At 35.6% G+C, this 12,745-nt stretch overlaps 2 protein-coding genes across 2 annotated transcripts in view; one reads left to right on the top strand and one right to left on the bottom strand.

The window, feature by feature from the left end:
* Positions 1-12,745, top strand: part of LOC135841264 (nephrin-like) — a 1,354,679-nt gene that overhangs the window by 436,060 nt on the left and 905,874 nt on the right. The window lies entirely within an intron of this gene.
* Positions 2,095-12,742, bottom strand: LOC135840454 (centrosomal protein of 131 kDa-like). Its single transcript, XM_065357007.1, has 15 exons — positions 12,498-12,742; positions 10,966-11,070; positions 10,748-10,889; positions 9,551-10,668; positions 6,806-6,893; positions 5,553-5,610; positions 5,356-5,475; positions 4,893-5,118; positions 4,595-4,789; positions 4,291-4,496; positions 3,993-4,197; positions 3,679-3,878; positions 2,763-2,934; positions 2,371-2,546; positions 2,095-2,295 (listed from the first exon to the last, which is right to left on the bottom strand). The coding sequence occupies exons 1-15, from the start codon at positions 12,564-12,566 to the stop codon at positions 2,160-2,162; spliced, it is 3,216 nt and encodes a 1,071-aa protein (XP_065213079.1). The 5' UTR covers positions 12,567-12,742; the 3' UTR covers positions 2,095-2,159.

The following is a 12,745-nucleotide window of genomic DNA, read 5'->3' as shown; positions in this document are numbered from 1 at the left end:
CCTAAGCAACCCGTGTATCCAACAGTCCTAGGTTTATTCTGATAAGTATCCTCGTGTTATTGACCTAAGTATCCTAAAATCTATTTTTCCTCGAAATAATAGTCAATAACCTTCAATTTTCATCCCTTAAATGGTGACTGATTATTGGTATTGCGATGCGTTTCAATCCAATATAAACGTGTTTCGAAGTTATTTGTGTGTTCTCGATTTATTTCGCTCTATAATAGTTCCAGTGTATAAGTCGAGTTAATATAATGGTCCCGTGCATATAGACCATTGAATCGTCAAAGTATTTCCATCTAATAATATATCAATATCATCTAATAAATATGGTCGAAAATTCCCATTTTCGACATCAAAATCGACCTATCGATCTTAAGATCGATCCAGTTTTCATCTTATAGCCGATACCGAAAATAAATCTACGCCTCAACTTATATTCAAAAAGGGGAGTTCATGCTCAAATAGTATTGTGGATTCATCTTATACGACCTTACGTTAAACTTAAACTGTTATGATTTATCATAACTGAATTATGTTCCAGGAGGGAACCCCAATATTTGTCCGCGATCTATCACGACCCTGAAGATCACTGAGCTAACAATCAGATCGCGAGAGATATCATCTTATAAATAATCACATCAATAATTAAACAAACCCAGTGCTTAAAAAGATATCCAGACAGCAAAGAAAATATGGATTAGTCTATTCTACGTTTCCTTATTTTCACAGATCCAAATTTCGAAAACCAAAAATCGATGATTTTTGGTAATTACGAAAGATCTTCCCTTAAATTCTCCCGGTACATAGGTACTGACCTTGTTACATAACAAACATGCATTCAGTTCGTGAGAAAGAGGTGAGAAATTAGATGCTCTGGTCATTCATTATGGCAAACAAGCAAACTTATTTTTAATTACGGAAGCGAAAAGAAAATTGAAGGAAATGTGAAAGTAATTCACTTATTTTTTTTTGAATTTGTTTTTTTTTTATTGCGAATCTGTGGTTAAAAAATCATTACATTTTTCGAATTAAGTAATGATTGATGAACTGTACAATTGTAATCACCTTTACGTGTATATTTTGTTGAATTCGGTTCTACTTGTAAGTTGATATGAAAACTTTAAATCGACCGATTAGAAAAAGCAAAAACTCTTTTGCAATCAGCTGGCAAAAGAAACTTCCAACACTCAGTAATACTGAACTAAACTACGATGTTAACCGTCATTTGGAGTCAAAAGTTACCCAGAAATAGTAATTTAATCCTCGGAAATGTTCCTATAGACATGAAATATGTCAGTCATGCGTCAAGTACATATAGCAAACAATCAAACTTATTTTAAATTACCGTAGCGAAAAGAAAATTGAAAGAAATTGAAAGGAAATTCACTCACCTCAACTTCGATCTGAAAAAGTACAATTGATTTCCGCAGACTTTAATTTTTCTTTTTTTTACGATTAAGGTATCGAATTTCAATTCTGCTTCTTCATCTTCGAGTTCAGCTTGTAATAGCTCATTCTGAGCTTTTAGTTTATTAATTTCTTTTTTTTCATACAGTTTACGTACATTTAAACACTACTGTTTTGAAAAATTATGAATGTGAATGCGAAATGACAAAATGAAATGACTAGAAAAAAAGAAATCAATTTCATAGATTAGATGTCCGGATGTCCACATGCGTAATTTTATTTTCACGCAAGGTCACTGGAGTCTTCCGATCTTTGTTCTCCAATGTTTATGTTCGCCAATCTTCTAATATCATAATCGTCAATGGAAAGCTGAAATCATTTTTTAATTTTTTCCTTAACCCTTAAAAATGTTCCTATTCGGACTTAGCGCGCGGAGTGGCTGAACTCTGGTGACAAAATTGAAAAGGTGCGAAAAGGTGAACAACAAACCCTCCGCCATCCTCAAGAACAAACGGAACCATATATGTATTTCTCAATAGTCAATGAACGGAACAATGTTATGATTGGTTGTCGACGTTTGTTGTTCACCTTTTCGTTACCTACTCAACAATATGTACACTAGCGCTCCATACCTATTCTATGTTCGAATACAACTGAGATTTATGTGCTCTCAAAAACAAAAAATCTAATAGGGCCGCAAACTTTACTCAACAGATTTGAAAATTATACTAAAAACATTAATTGTCTAGTCAACTAATCATGATGTGATCCTTTTTTTTACACTGTAGTAGTTCTTCTAGTTGATTGCATTGTTTCAAAGCGGCGTCTTTCTGCTTGTTTAGAGTGTTGATGAGGTAGTCTTTTTTTTCAATCATTTCCTTCACTCTGAAAGCGAACCAATGTATATTAAGTACACATTTATTAGTTAATTATAATGATGAAAGCATGGATGTTACATACTTGTTGTACATTTGCGAAAGTTCTCGTTCATTTTCGCTTTTCAACATTTTGATTTGTGACTCGTAGGTCAGTTGGGCTTGACTTAGCTCGCTTTGTAAAATATGTAATCTGGTGGTTAATTCGGATTTGGCGGCGGTTTGCATCTCACCTTGTTCGGCAAGTAATCGGTCGTATTTCTGTAACATTTCAGAATGAATAATTATTAATGTGGGGAGAAAATCTGAAAATCTGATACAGGCTTCAGAATCAGAACGTTTCGAAACGATCACCAATTGATTCGAGGGGTGAAAAACACCAAAGGGAAATTTGAAAAGGGGCTCTCAGAACACACCAACAACACAAATTTCTATGCCATTTTGGATAACTCTTTTTAGGGTATTACCCTTACCTACCTCTTTCAAAAAGACGTATTCTGTTTGAGATTGATTTAATTGGGCTCTCAACTGCGATACGACTTCTTCATTTTTTTGAATTTCACTCCTACATTCGTTCAATTTTCGTTTGAGGTTCTCGGTAACGGTTTCCAAATCGTGAATTTCAGCTTCGTATTTTTCTTTCATCCGTCTGTAAATTATACAATATGAATACCCTTTTGCTAAAAGTGTTTTTTTTTTTTTTTGAAATTCCAAAAAGTCTCAATTCTTTTCAATAATTTGTTCAATTCTTGCTTTTTTCTAAAATTGTTGAATTTTTGTTTTTTGAAAAAGTTTTTTGGCCTTTTAACATAATTATACTACAGAGTTTTTTTTTTTAAATCATCCAAAACTTTCGCTTCTTTGTCAGAAATTACTAAAAAATGTTACTTCCTTGTCAATAATTCCCAATGAGTCATGCTTTTTGCTGAAGCCTGAAATTGTTAACGTTGAGTTTTGCTCAAAATTGTAAAAAATTCTCGTTTTTAATAAATTTTGCAAAAAGTTCTCAATAGTCTCACTTTAAAAATTTTTTTTTTCAAGAAGTCTGACTTTTTTGCCAGAAATGGCGCAAAAGTTCTTCCATTTGTTAAAATTGTCAAAGTCCTACTTTATTTTGCAAAAAATTTCAAAGTACATGTAGGTATTTCAACTTGAAAAAAAAATAGGTAGATTAATTTTAATGTTCTGTGTCTTTTTTTATGTATGAGGTAAAATGTTTTGCTCATGTTTTATCACTTTTTGGTTACTTTTTTGAGCATTTTTGGGTACTAAAGTTACTTTTTTTTGGATAAAATTGAATACAAAATTTACTGACGCCATCCCTTTTTCCCTTGGCTCTCAAAAAAAAGTTGGTGGAAAATAAAAACATCAGCTATGCAATACAAGTACATACTTGATTTTTTGTTCACTGGCTGCCTCTCGCTCAGTATTTTCATTTTCTAATTTCTGAACGATGAGCTCTATGTGCTTATCTCTTTCTTTCTTACACTGTTGTCTAATTTTACCTTCTCTGTCAGATAACTCGATTATTTGATTTTTCATCCAAATTTGTTTTTCACTTTCGAAATGTTGCTGCATTTTTTTCATTTCTTCCTGTGTTGAACAAATAAAGAGTAGGAGTATGAATATATTGATTGCAGTGAATTATCATACGATTTGGCCGAGTGTGTTAAACTTGTCATATTTTAAATATCTAAATTATCCTACCTGATGCTGATTTTGCAACGCTTCGATTTTTTTGTGCATTTCGATTGACTTCTTTTCCCATTTCCTTTCATTGTCCTTTTCTCTGATGGCAAGTGTTGCTTCATTTTGTCGTTCCATGTTCTCTCGTTCTACATGCACTTCAGCCAGTAATCGTTTTCTTTGATCTTGATAGCGTTTTTCTAATTCTCCTATCTCGTCTGCCAATCTAAAAGTACACATACACAATTTGCATTTGTCAAGTTTCGAGACTAATTTTTCTATAGTGTAGAAGAATACTAGGTAGGTACCTAATACTTACTTTTGCCTCGATATTTCACGTTCGATGGCGAGTGCCTTTTCTTTTTCAGCCTCAAATTTTTCTTTTTGTATGGACAATCGACGATTTGCAGCTTCTTCCATATCATCGATTTGTCTCTTATGAAATTTTCGAATTTCCGCTATTTCTTCTTGATGCGCGGTTGCCATTCGATTTAATTCTGGCTCTAAACCTTTTATGGTTAAATCCTACACAAAATGATGCATGATGCGTGAGTATTTTCCTTTCATACACAAAGCAACTTTCTATAGCTTATACTTACAGAATCGTATATAGAAATAATTACCCTGATTTTTTGAGTTTTAATTTCAAGCCATTTATCTCTCTCTATTTTATCAGCTGCGGCTTGTTTTTCCAAACTTTTCTTCAATTCTACTTTATGTTTTTCATCCAAAGCTATTAAAGCAGTCGCGTGCTTTTTTTCCAAGTCTTCGACGAGTTTTTGCATTTTTTCGCTAGTGGTTTTTTTCTCATTTTTGAGCTATTCGAAGAGTGAAAAAAATACAATTATTCCTCCTTAGTTAATTTTAACAGTCTTCAGATCAAATAAATGATACGAATGTGTAATAGACACATGGTACAACCTGTTCTATAAGTTTGAGTTGTTTTTGAATGGAATATTCCAACTGTTGTGTTTGCTGTTGGTGCGTTTGTTCGTTGGTTCTTAGACGAACGTTCAAATTTTGCAGTACAGATTCCCTATCATCCAGTAATAATTGTAAAGACATTGTTTTTTGCGCCAACTCGGTGCTCGACAATCTCAACAAATCTGATAAACGGTTCCAGGTTTTTTCCTCTGGATTCCATCTGCTGTAGTTGAAAATAATCAAAGGGGAGAATTAGATGATCATCAAGCACATCTCATGTAATGCCATTTTAAAGGGGCCTGAATATAAATGATAAAATGTTGACAAAATGTAGCAAAATTTGGCGAGAGCTGCCCACATGAAAAATATTTCAAAATTCTTCAACCCCCAGATATTATTTTCTGACAGAAAAATACCTCATCACTAATTTTGTGATTTAAATTCTAAAACGATATCCTACCTCGGACCAGGAGATACATTTTGCGGATGTGATTGGCGATGAGGCATTTCATCATTGATACCGGCATTTTCGATTATGTCGTTTGCTTTTTTAGCTTCTTCAATCAGCGACCATATGGCCCTAAATGATTCGCAGTTAAATTCGGTGCTACATTTATTTAGTGTGTAATTTTATTAAACTCGTGGTTTGTAGCTTACTTGGCTGATGATGATGGTGCACGTTCTCCTGCTGCCATCTCGTTGGTTTTTGGATCATCTACAATTATGAGGAAAAAAATTTAAATTGAGGCATAATACAGGTAGCCTACACCTTAAAAGCTGTCCATTGGAGCAGATCGCAAAAAAAAAATGTCAGGAGGATTTTCCGACAAAATTCAGTGATAAGTTTCATTTTGAGTTGAAAGGCACTCAGAAATAAATTTGTGCTTTTTTTCGCCTCTAGCATTAGCCAAACTGCGTTGGGAAAAATGGCCCAGTACAAAAAGTCGAGATTCTGCAGAACTAAGTACAAATTTTATTTGAACAAATTAATACCAAATTTTTTTTGTAAGCTTTGAAAAAAAATTTCTTAGGGTTTTGCTAATTTGTGAAAACAATAAAATTGTTAGATTTTTAATGTTAGGTCTGACTTTTAAATACTTTCCCTTACTTACTTGTGGGTTGAAAAAATACCAATTTCTTGCAGCATCTCCATGCCAGTGTGAGACTTTCAAAAAATTGAAAAAAAAAGTTTTTTGAAATATGTATTTGAAAAATTTTCTCGAGTTTCTGAATTGATTAGGTAAGTATATCAGATATTTTACCAGACCTTTTTTTTCAGCAGTTTTAGTTTTTCTCCACTCTGGACACAAATTTGAGTTTAAAAAAAAACGACAGAAAAATTTGAATTAAAGATCCTCAAAAACATACATTTTGACCGTTCAGACAATTTTTTCAAAAATTTTCAATTTGAGAACGTCTCATTGGGGCTAAATTCAAGTTTATAAGTAAAATGGACCATAACTTGAATTCATCATTCTCAGGCGTAGATTTCGACACATTAGACAATTTTTCTATAAAATTTTGAATTAGAGCACCTTGCCCAGGAGCCAAATTAGAGCTGAAGAGTGAAATCTATCTAAAAATTTGAACTCATTTTTTTTCAAAAATTTCAAATTTGAGAATCTCTCATAGAGACTAAATTTTAGTTTAGGTAATAGTAAAATGAGCCAAAAATTTGAATTCAGCGTCCTCAAAATGTAAATTTTTACATATTGGTCGGTTATTGTTGTATGCTCCCTCTAATGGAGGGCACATATCTTCCCTCCACAGGCATCTTCGGGGCCAAACATTTTTCTGGGTGACTTTCAAATCAGGATAAAGGTTTCCACTTTTTTTTGGTGATCTACTGAAATGTCCGTACTTCGGTACTGTCAGTTCAAATTTCAAAGACTTTAATGTTCAAAGTTCACCTTTTCTGATGTCTTCTTTCTCGATATCTTTCAAAATGTCAATCATTTCTTCGTACATCGAATTATTTGTTTCCATGTCCGGTGTTTTCTTTTTTGAAAATATCGTTTAAGTTTGGATGATGTGGTATCCGCATATACAGGGTGTCCAGTGAGAGGTCAGCAAAACTTCAGATTTGGATACAATCGCGCAGGTACCATTAAAAAAATTTAAGATGAAGGTATTTCCTATTTTTAGAAGGTAAGAGCATTGAAAAATAAACAAATCTTTTTGAATTTCAGAGTAAGGAGAAAATTGATCACAACAATTTTTTTTAATGGTTTTTGACCATTGTTTTGAAGAACGCAATTTGTCCCTTCAAATTTGAAGACAGGCAAACCCTTCATCCAATTTTTTTTCTAGTGTATAGTACCAGGTTGTATCCAAACCTAATAGTCCGCGGCATATGATAATAGGAGTAATTGCACCTCCCCCCCCACCGATCCTCCGAGACAACTTTTTTCTTATAGGGGACATCCTAAGGAACATTTTAAAGCAAACTTGCCAAAAAAAAAGGCGGCCTTACAAAATGGCGGCCAGTTTGATTGACAGGTCAGCCGAAATCGAAGATTTTGCGTTTTAACATAAGACATGCACGAACTTTTTCAAACTTTACAAAGGTAGATCGAAAGATCATGCAAAAATTTATCACCTGTCATAATTTCAAGTGCTAAAGTGCGTTTTTCGATTTTTGGTGAATTTTTGAAAATCGAATCCAGGCCAAAAATGAGGGAAAAAATCAAAATTTTACCAAATTGACCGAGAAAGCTAAAATTTGGGATATATCCTATTTTTGACAAGCCAAATCGATAGGAAATAGTTTCAACACAATTTGAGCAGTTCTGGAGCCTCCAGCAGATTTTTGAAACTCGAAATTCCCACAAAATTCCATCAAATTGGAGTTGTAAAGCTAAAATTTATTCTACAAACTAATTTCAATACCCTACGAAGTACTTCAGGTGGATTTCAAGTCGTTTTGGAGCCTCCAGCGACTTTCTGAAAATTCCTGAAGCCTCTAGCAGATTTTTGAAACTTTAAATTTTCACAAAATTTCATAAAATGGAGATGGAAAGCTGAAATTTACTCTACACTCCAATTTTAACACCCTCTGAATGAAAACGACTTCTGGTGGATTTCAAGTCATTTTAGAGCCTCCAACGACTTTTTTGAAAATTACTGGAGCCTCCAGTACATTTTTGAAACTTGAAATTTCCCCATGGAAAATTTCATCAAACCAAGATGGAGAGTTGAAATTAATTCTGCAAACTAAATTCAAAACGCTACGAAGTTGACTGCTGGTGAATTTCAAGTCGTTTTGGAGCCTCCAGCAACTTTTTGAAAGGTTGTATGACGTTTTTTTGGAAAATTGAAATTTCCTAAAAGTAGCTGGAAGCTTCAAAACCATATGAAACCACCATGTAGTCTGCGAAGTAAATTTCAGCTTGCCAACTCCATTTGATAAATTAATGTTGGGGAAATTTCAAGTTTCGAAAATGTACTGGAGGCTCCAGTAATTTTCAAAAAAGTCACTGGAGGCTCTAAAATGACTTGAACCCACCTGAAGTCGTCTTCAGAGGGTGTTAAAATTGGAGTGTAGAATAAATTTCAGCTTTCCATCTCCATTTTATGAAATTTTGTGAAAATTTAAAGTTTCAAAAATCTGCTGGAGGCTCCAGTAATTTTCAAAAAAAGTCGCTGGTGGCCCTAAAATTACTTGAACCCACCTGAAGTCGTCTTCAGAGGGTGTTGAAATTTGAGTATAGAGTAAATTTCAACTTTCCATCTCCATTTTATGAAATTTTGTGAAAATTTAAAGTTTCAGAAATGTGCTGGAGGCTCCAGTAATTTTCAAAAAAAGTCGCTGGTGGCCCTAAAATTACTTAAACTCACCTGAAGTCGTCTTCAGAGGGTGTTGAAATTTGAGTATAGAGTAAATTTCAACTTTCCATTTCCATTTTGATGAAATTTTGTGAAAATTTAAAGTTTCAAAAATCTGCTAGAGGCTTCAGGAATTTTCAGAAGGTCGCTGGAGGCTCCAAAACGACTTGAAATCCACCTGAAGTACTTCGTAGGGTATTGAAATTAGTTTGTAGAATAAATTTTAGCTTTACAACTCCAATTTGATGGAATTTTGTGGGAATTTCGAGTTTCAAAAATCTGCTGGAGGCTCCAGAACTGCTCAAATTGTGTTGAAACTGTTTCCTATCGATTTGGCTTGTCGAAAATAGGATATATCCCAAATTTTAGCTTTCTCGGTCAATTTGGTAAAATTTTGATTTTTTCCCTCATTTTTGGCCTGGATTCGATTTTCAAAAATTCACCAAAAATCGAAAAACGCACTTTAGCACTTGAAATTTTGACAGGTGATAAATTTTTGCATGATCTTTCGATCTAACTTTGTAAAGTTTGAAAAAGTTCGTGCAAGTCCTGTGTTAAAACGCAAAATCCGCGAATTCGGCTGACCTGTCAATCAAAATGGCCGCCATTTTGTAAGTAAGGCCAACTTTTTTTTGGTAAGTTTGCTTTAAAATGTTCCTTAGGATGTCCCCTTTAGGAAAAAAGTTGTCCCGGAGGATCGGCGGGGGGGGGGGGTGCAATTACTCCTATTGTCATATGCCGGACTATAAGGTTTCGCGGACTTCTCACTGGACACCCTGTATACGTACGTAGGTATAAGAAAAATAAGAGTATTTTTTACTTCAACTTACTATTTTACGCTCAACACCAGCTTCAGTTTGAACATTTCCGCGATGAGTACACATCCAAGAAAGCACATCTTCAATCTGGGAACCAGCTGGCTGTTGAGGTGATGCTATTGTCGAGTCTCTGTTATTTTTCGACATGTCTGCAGTACCCTGATGGCGGCTGCATTCCTCGTCATTATGCAATGGCAAATTTTTGGCAGCGAAATACGGTTCGACAAAGTTGTCATTACTGTCGTGTTTTTCATTTTTCACCTCAGTCGCTGTATCCATGCAAAATGAAATTTTCTTCTGTTTTTTCAATGGACTGGCGCAAGGTGACTGAAGATTAGATTTTTTGAACGAGCTCGTATTCGGCGGCGGTGTCACTAATTTTGGTTTCGAGTGTACTGTTGCAACAGTATGAGATGTTTTTTTCTTCACCATGTTTTCATACTCAGTCTCTTTGCAGAGTTGTTTGTCATTATCGTCATGTTGGTGATCTCGATCCCTAGATGGCTCAATTCGGTGGCTATTGACGTTGCCAGTGGGCAAGCTGTCTGCCGAATCATTGTTTGTGGTCACCTGAATCGGCGAAGGTGATGTCTGGTGGGCGGCTTTGTTTTTCGATTGATTTTTTTTTGCTGAGTTTTTACCAGTGCTTGCACCGTTGCTGGGCAATTTGTTAGCTGAATTTTTTCGATGCACTTCGTACCGGTATTCACGAGTTTTGTAATTACGTTCTTTATACGATAGCAACTCAACGTCGTCAATTTCATCAGCTTCCGAACTAGAGCCTTCAGCGTGATTCGAGTTGTGACTGTGACTGTGGGTGTGATTGATTGTATTCGGGAACCATCTTTGAAATTTCAGAGCGATTATTTCGTCAAACGCTTCTTTCTCAGTGGCAGTTTTTAAATTTTCTTCGCTTTCGACGAAGCCTTCTGTTTCAGGGTCTATTTTATTCGCGTGGAATTTGGCTTCTGTGGATGGCGGTGGTAAAGGTGGTTTCAGAGATAAGCCTGGTTTCATATCGCTGGCGCTTTCCATTTTTTCGTACCTTGCGATTTGTTTGTTCTCCGAGTATCCGTTCAAGATGTTTTCGTAAACATTTTCCGATAGCATGCAGGTTTCGGCAAAATTGACTATAAAAACAGGCAAACAAACAGTCAAAAAACTAAAACACATTGTGAAAAAATGTGTAGGTAATCGAACAGAGTTTACCTTCATCTTTGCTTTGACTGCGAGAAGATATCGTGATCTCCTGATGAAAATCGTCAGCAAAGTTTCGTCTATTTATGTATCGTATATTGTCAGCTGAAAGTGGTCTGCTGCTGTTTCGATGATGGTCACGTTCGTCTGCTTCCTGCGATCATAATTAGGTGATTCAGTTACATTATGAGTATATTTAATTTAGTTAGTTTTGTCAACTATCTAAGTACCTGCTGGAATCCAAAAGCTGACACTGATCTTCTAATAGGATAACTTTTGTAACTCGAAGACCAAGTAATGTGAGTTACCGGCGTTGGACGAGGCGATAGATTAATCTGCGAAATAATTTCATTGATAGGTTAATCAATTCACATTTGCAACTAAGTGCCTACTCCAAGTTTGGGCTGCCAAATGTTGATTTTACCTTATCTATACCTATAGCCCAGTCAAATTACGATTTGACCCGGACATAATTGGGATCAAAGGTTTTTTTTTGCGAATATTGTCTAGGATGGTGTAGTGAGAACAACATACTAAAAGCCCCCGCCCCTACCCCTAGAGCTAATCCCCCCACAGTGGATCAAAGCCCTCCAAAATCCGTTTTTGTCAAAAAATTACTTTTGAGTAAAATGAGCACTGATTATTTAATCTCTTCTCAAATACCTATCAAATGAGCTATCAACCAACTCCCCAGCCCCAAGGGGGGCGCTACGACCCCTCAAAGTGATGTGATTTCAATTTCATGACTTTGGGTCTTGAAACCTGTTCTAATCGATCAAATAAAGTCAAACTTATTGGGGAATGAGATTGCTTTGGGACCTAAAGTCGACCCCTAGGGTGGGGGAGGGTCAAATTCGAAAATTACGGTAAGGTCATTTTTTTGGAGGGCCATTATATGGTCCCAAATGAATGAAAATGGTCCAAAATCATATCATTGGTCAGTACTCCCATTGTGATCAACATATCCAAATTTCAGCTTCCTAGGTCATTCCCACCCCATTTAAGGCGGAATTAAGGTGGAAAACCCCTCATTTTACCCCTATTTTCGGTTTTTTCCTCCTTCAAAGAAGTGGGGATGACCTAGGAAGCTGAAATTTGGATATGTTGATCACAATGGGAGTACTGACCAATGATATGATTTTGGAACATTTTTATTCATTTGGGACCATATTATGGCCCTCCAAAAAAATGGCCTTACCGTAATTTTCGAATTTGACCCTCCCCCACCCTAGGGGTCGACTTTAGGTCCCAAAATAATCTCATTCCCCAAGTTTGACTTTATTTGATCGATTAGAACAGGTTTCAAGTCCCAAAGTCATGAAATGTAAACTTATTGAAATCACATCATTTTGAGGGGTCGTAGCGCCCCCCCTTGGGGCTAGGCAGTTGGTTGATAGCTCATTTGATAGGTATTTGAGGAGAGATTAAATAATCAGTGCTCATTTTACTCAAAAGTAATTTTTTGACAAAAACGGATTTTGGGGGGCTTTGATCCACTGTGGCGGGATTAGCTCTAGGGGTAGGGGCGGGGGCTTTTAGTATGTTGTTCACTACACCATCCTAGACAATATTCGCAAAAAAAAAAACTTTGATCCCAATTATGTCCGGGTTTACCCATTTTTTCCCGCTATTTGACTGGGCTACTACCAATTATTTGTGAGACATCTGAAGTTGGTAAATTAACATCATCTGGCACTTTGCCTTATGATACGTTGAAGCCTTCCTTACCCATGAAATAAGTAAAATAAGTTGCAATGTTTACCTGCGATCCGGAAAGTTGCAATGATTGAGTGCTGTTTTTCTTTTTCGATTGAGTTTTTGATATAGTCATCTTGTGATGAAAAATGGAATTCGCTTCCGCGTTTATCGACCCTCTGTTGTCTTCTACCTATTTCTAATCAAAGTATCACGCTAAATAAACTAGCCCATTTTTCGTCACTTTACATCTATATTTAATCAATGATAGTCAATACGACTGTATCTAAGTAAGCGAAACGAACAACGTCGAGT

Source organism: Planococcus citri, chromosome 3 (assembly GCF_950023065.1).
Source record: "Planococcus citri chromosome 3, ihPlaCitr1.1, whole genome shotgun sequence".
In the NCBI taxonomy this organism is placed as follows: Eukaryota; Metazoa; Arthropoda; class Insecta; order Hemiptera; family Pseudococcidae; genus Planococcus; species Planococcus citri.
Note: the sequence above shows the minus strand (reverse complement) of the source record. Positions and strands in the feature narration are given on the sequence as shown.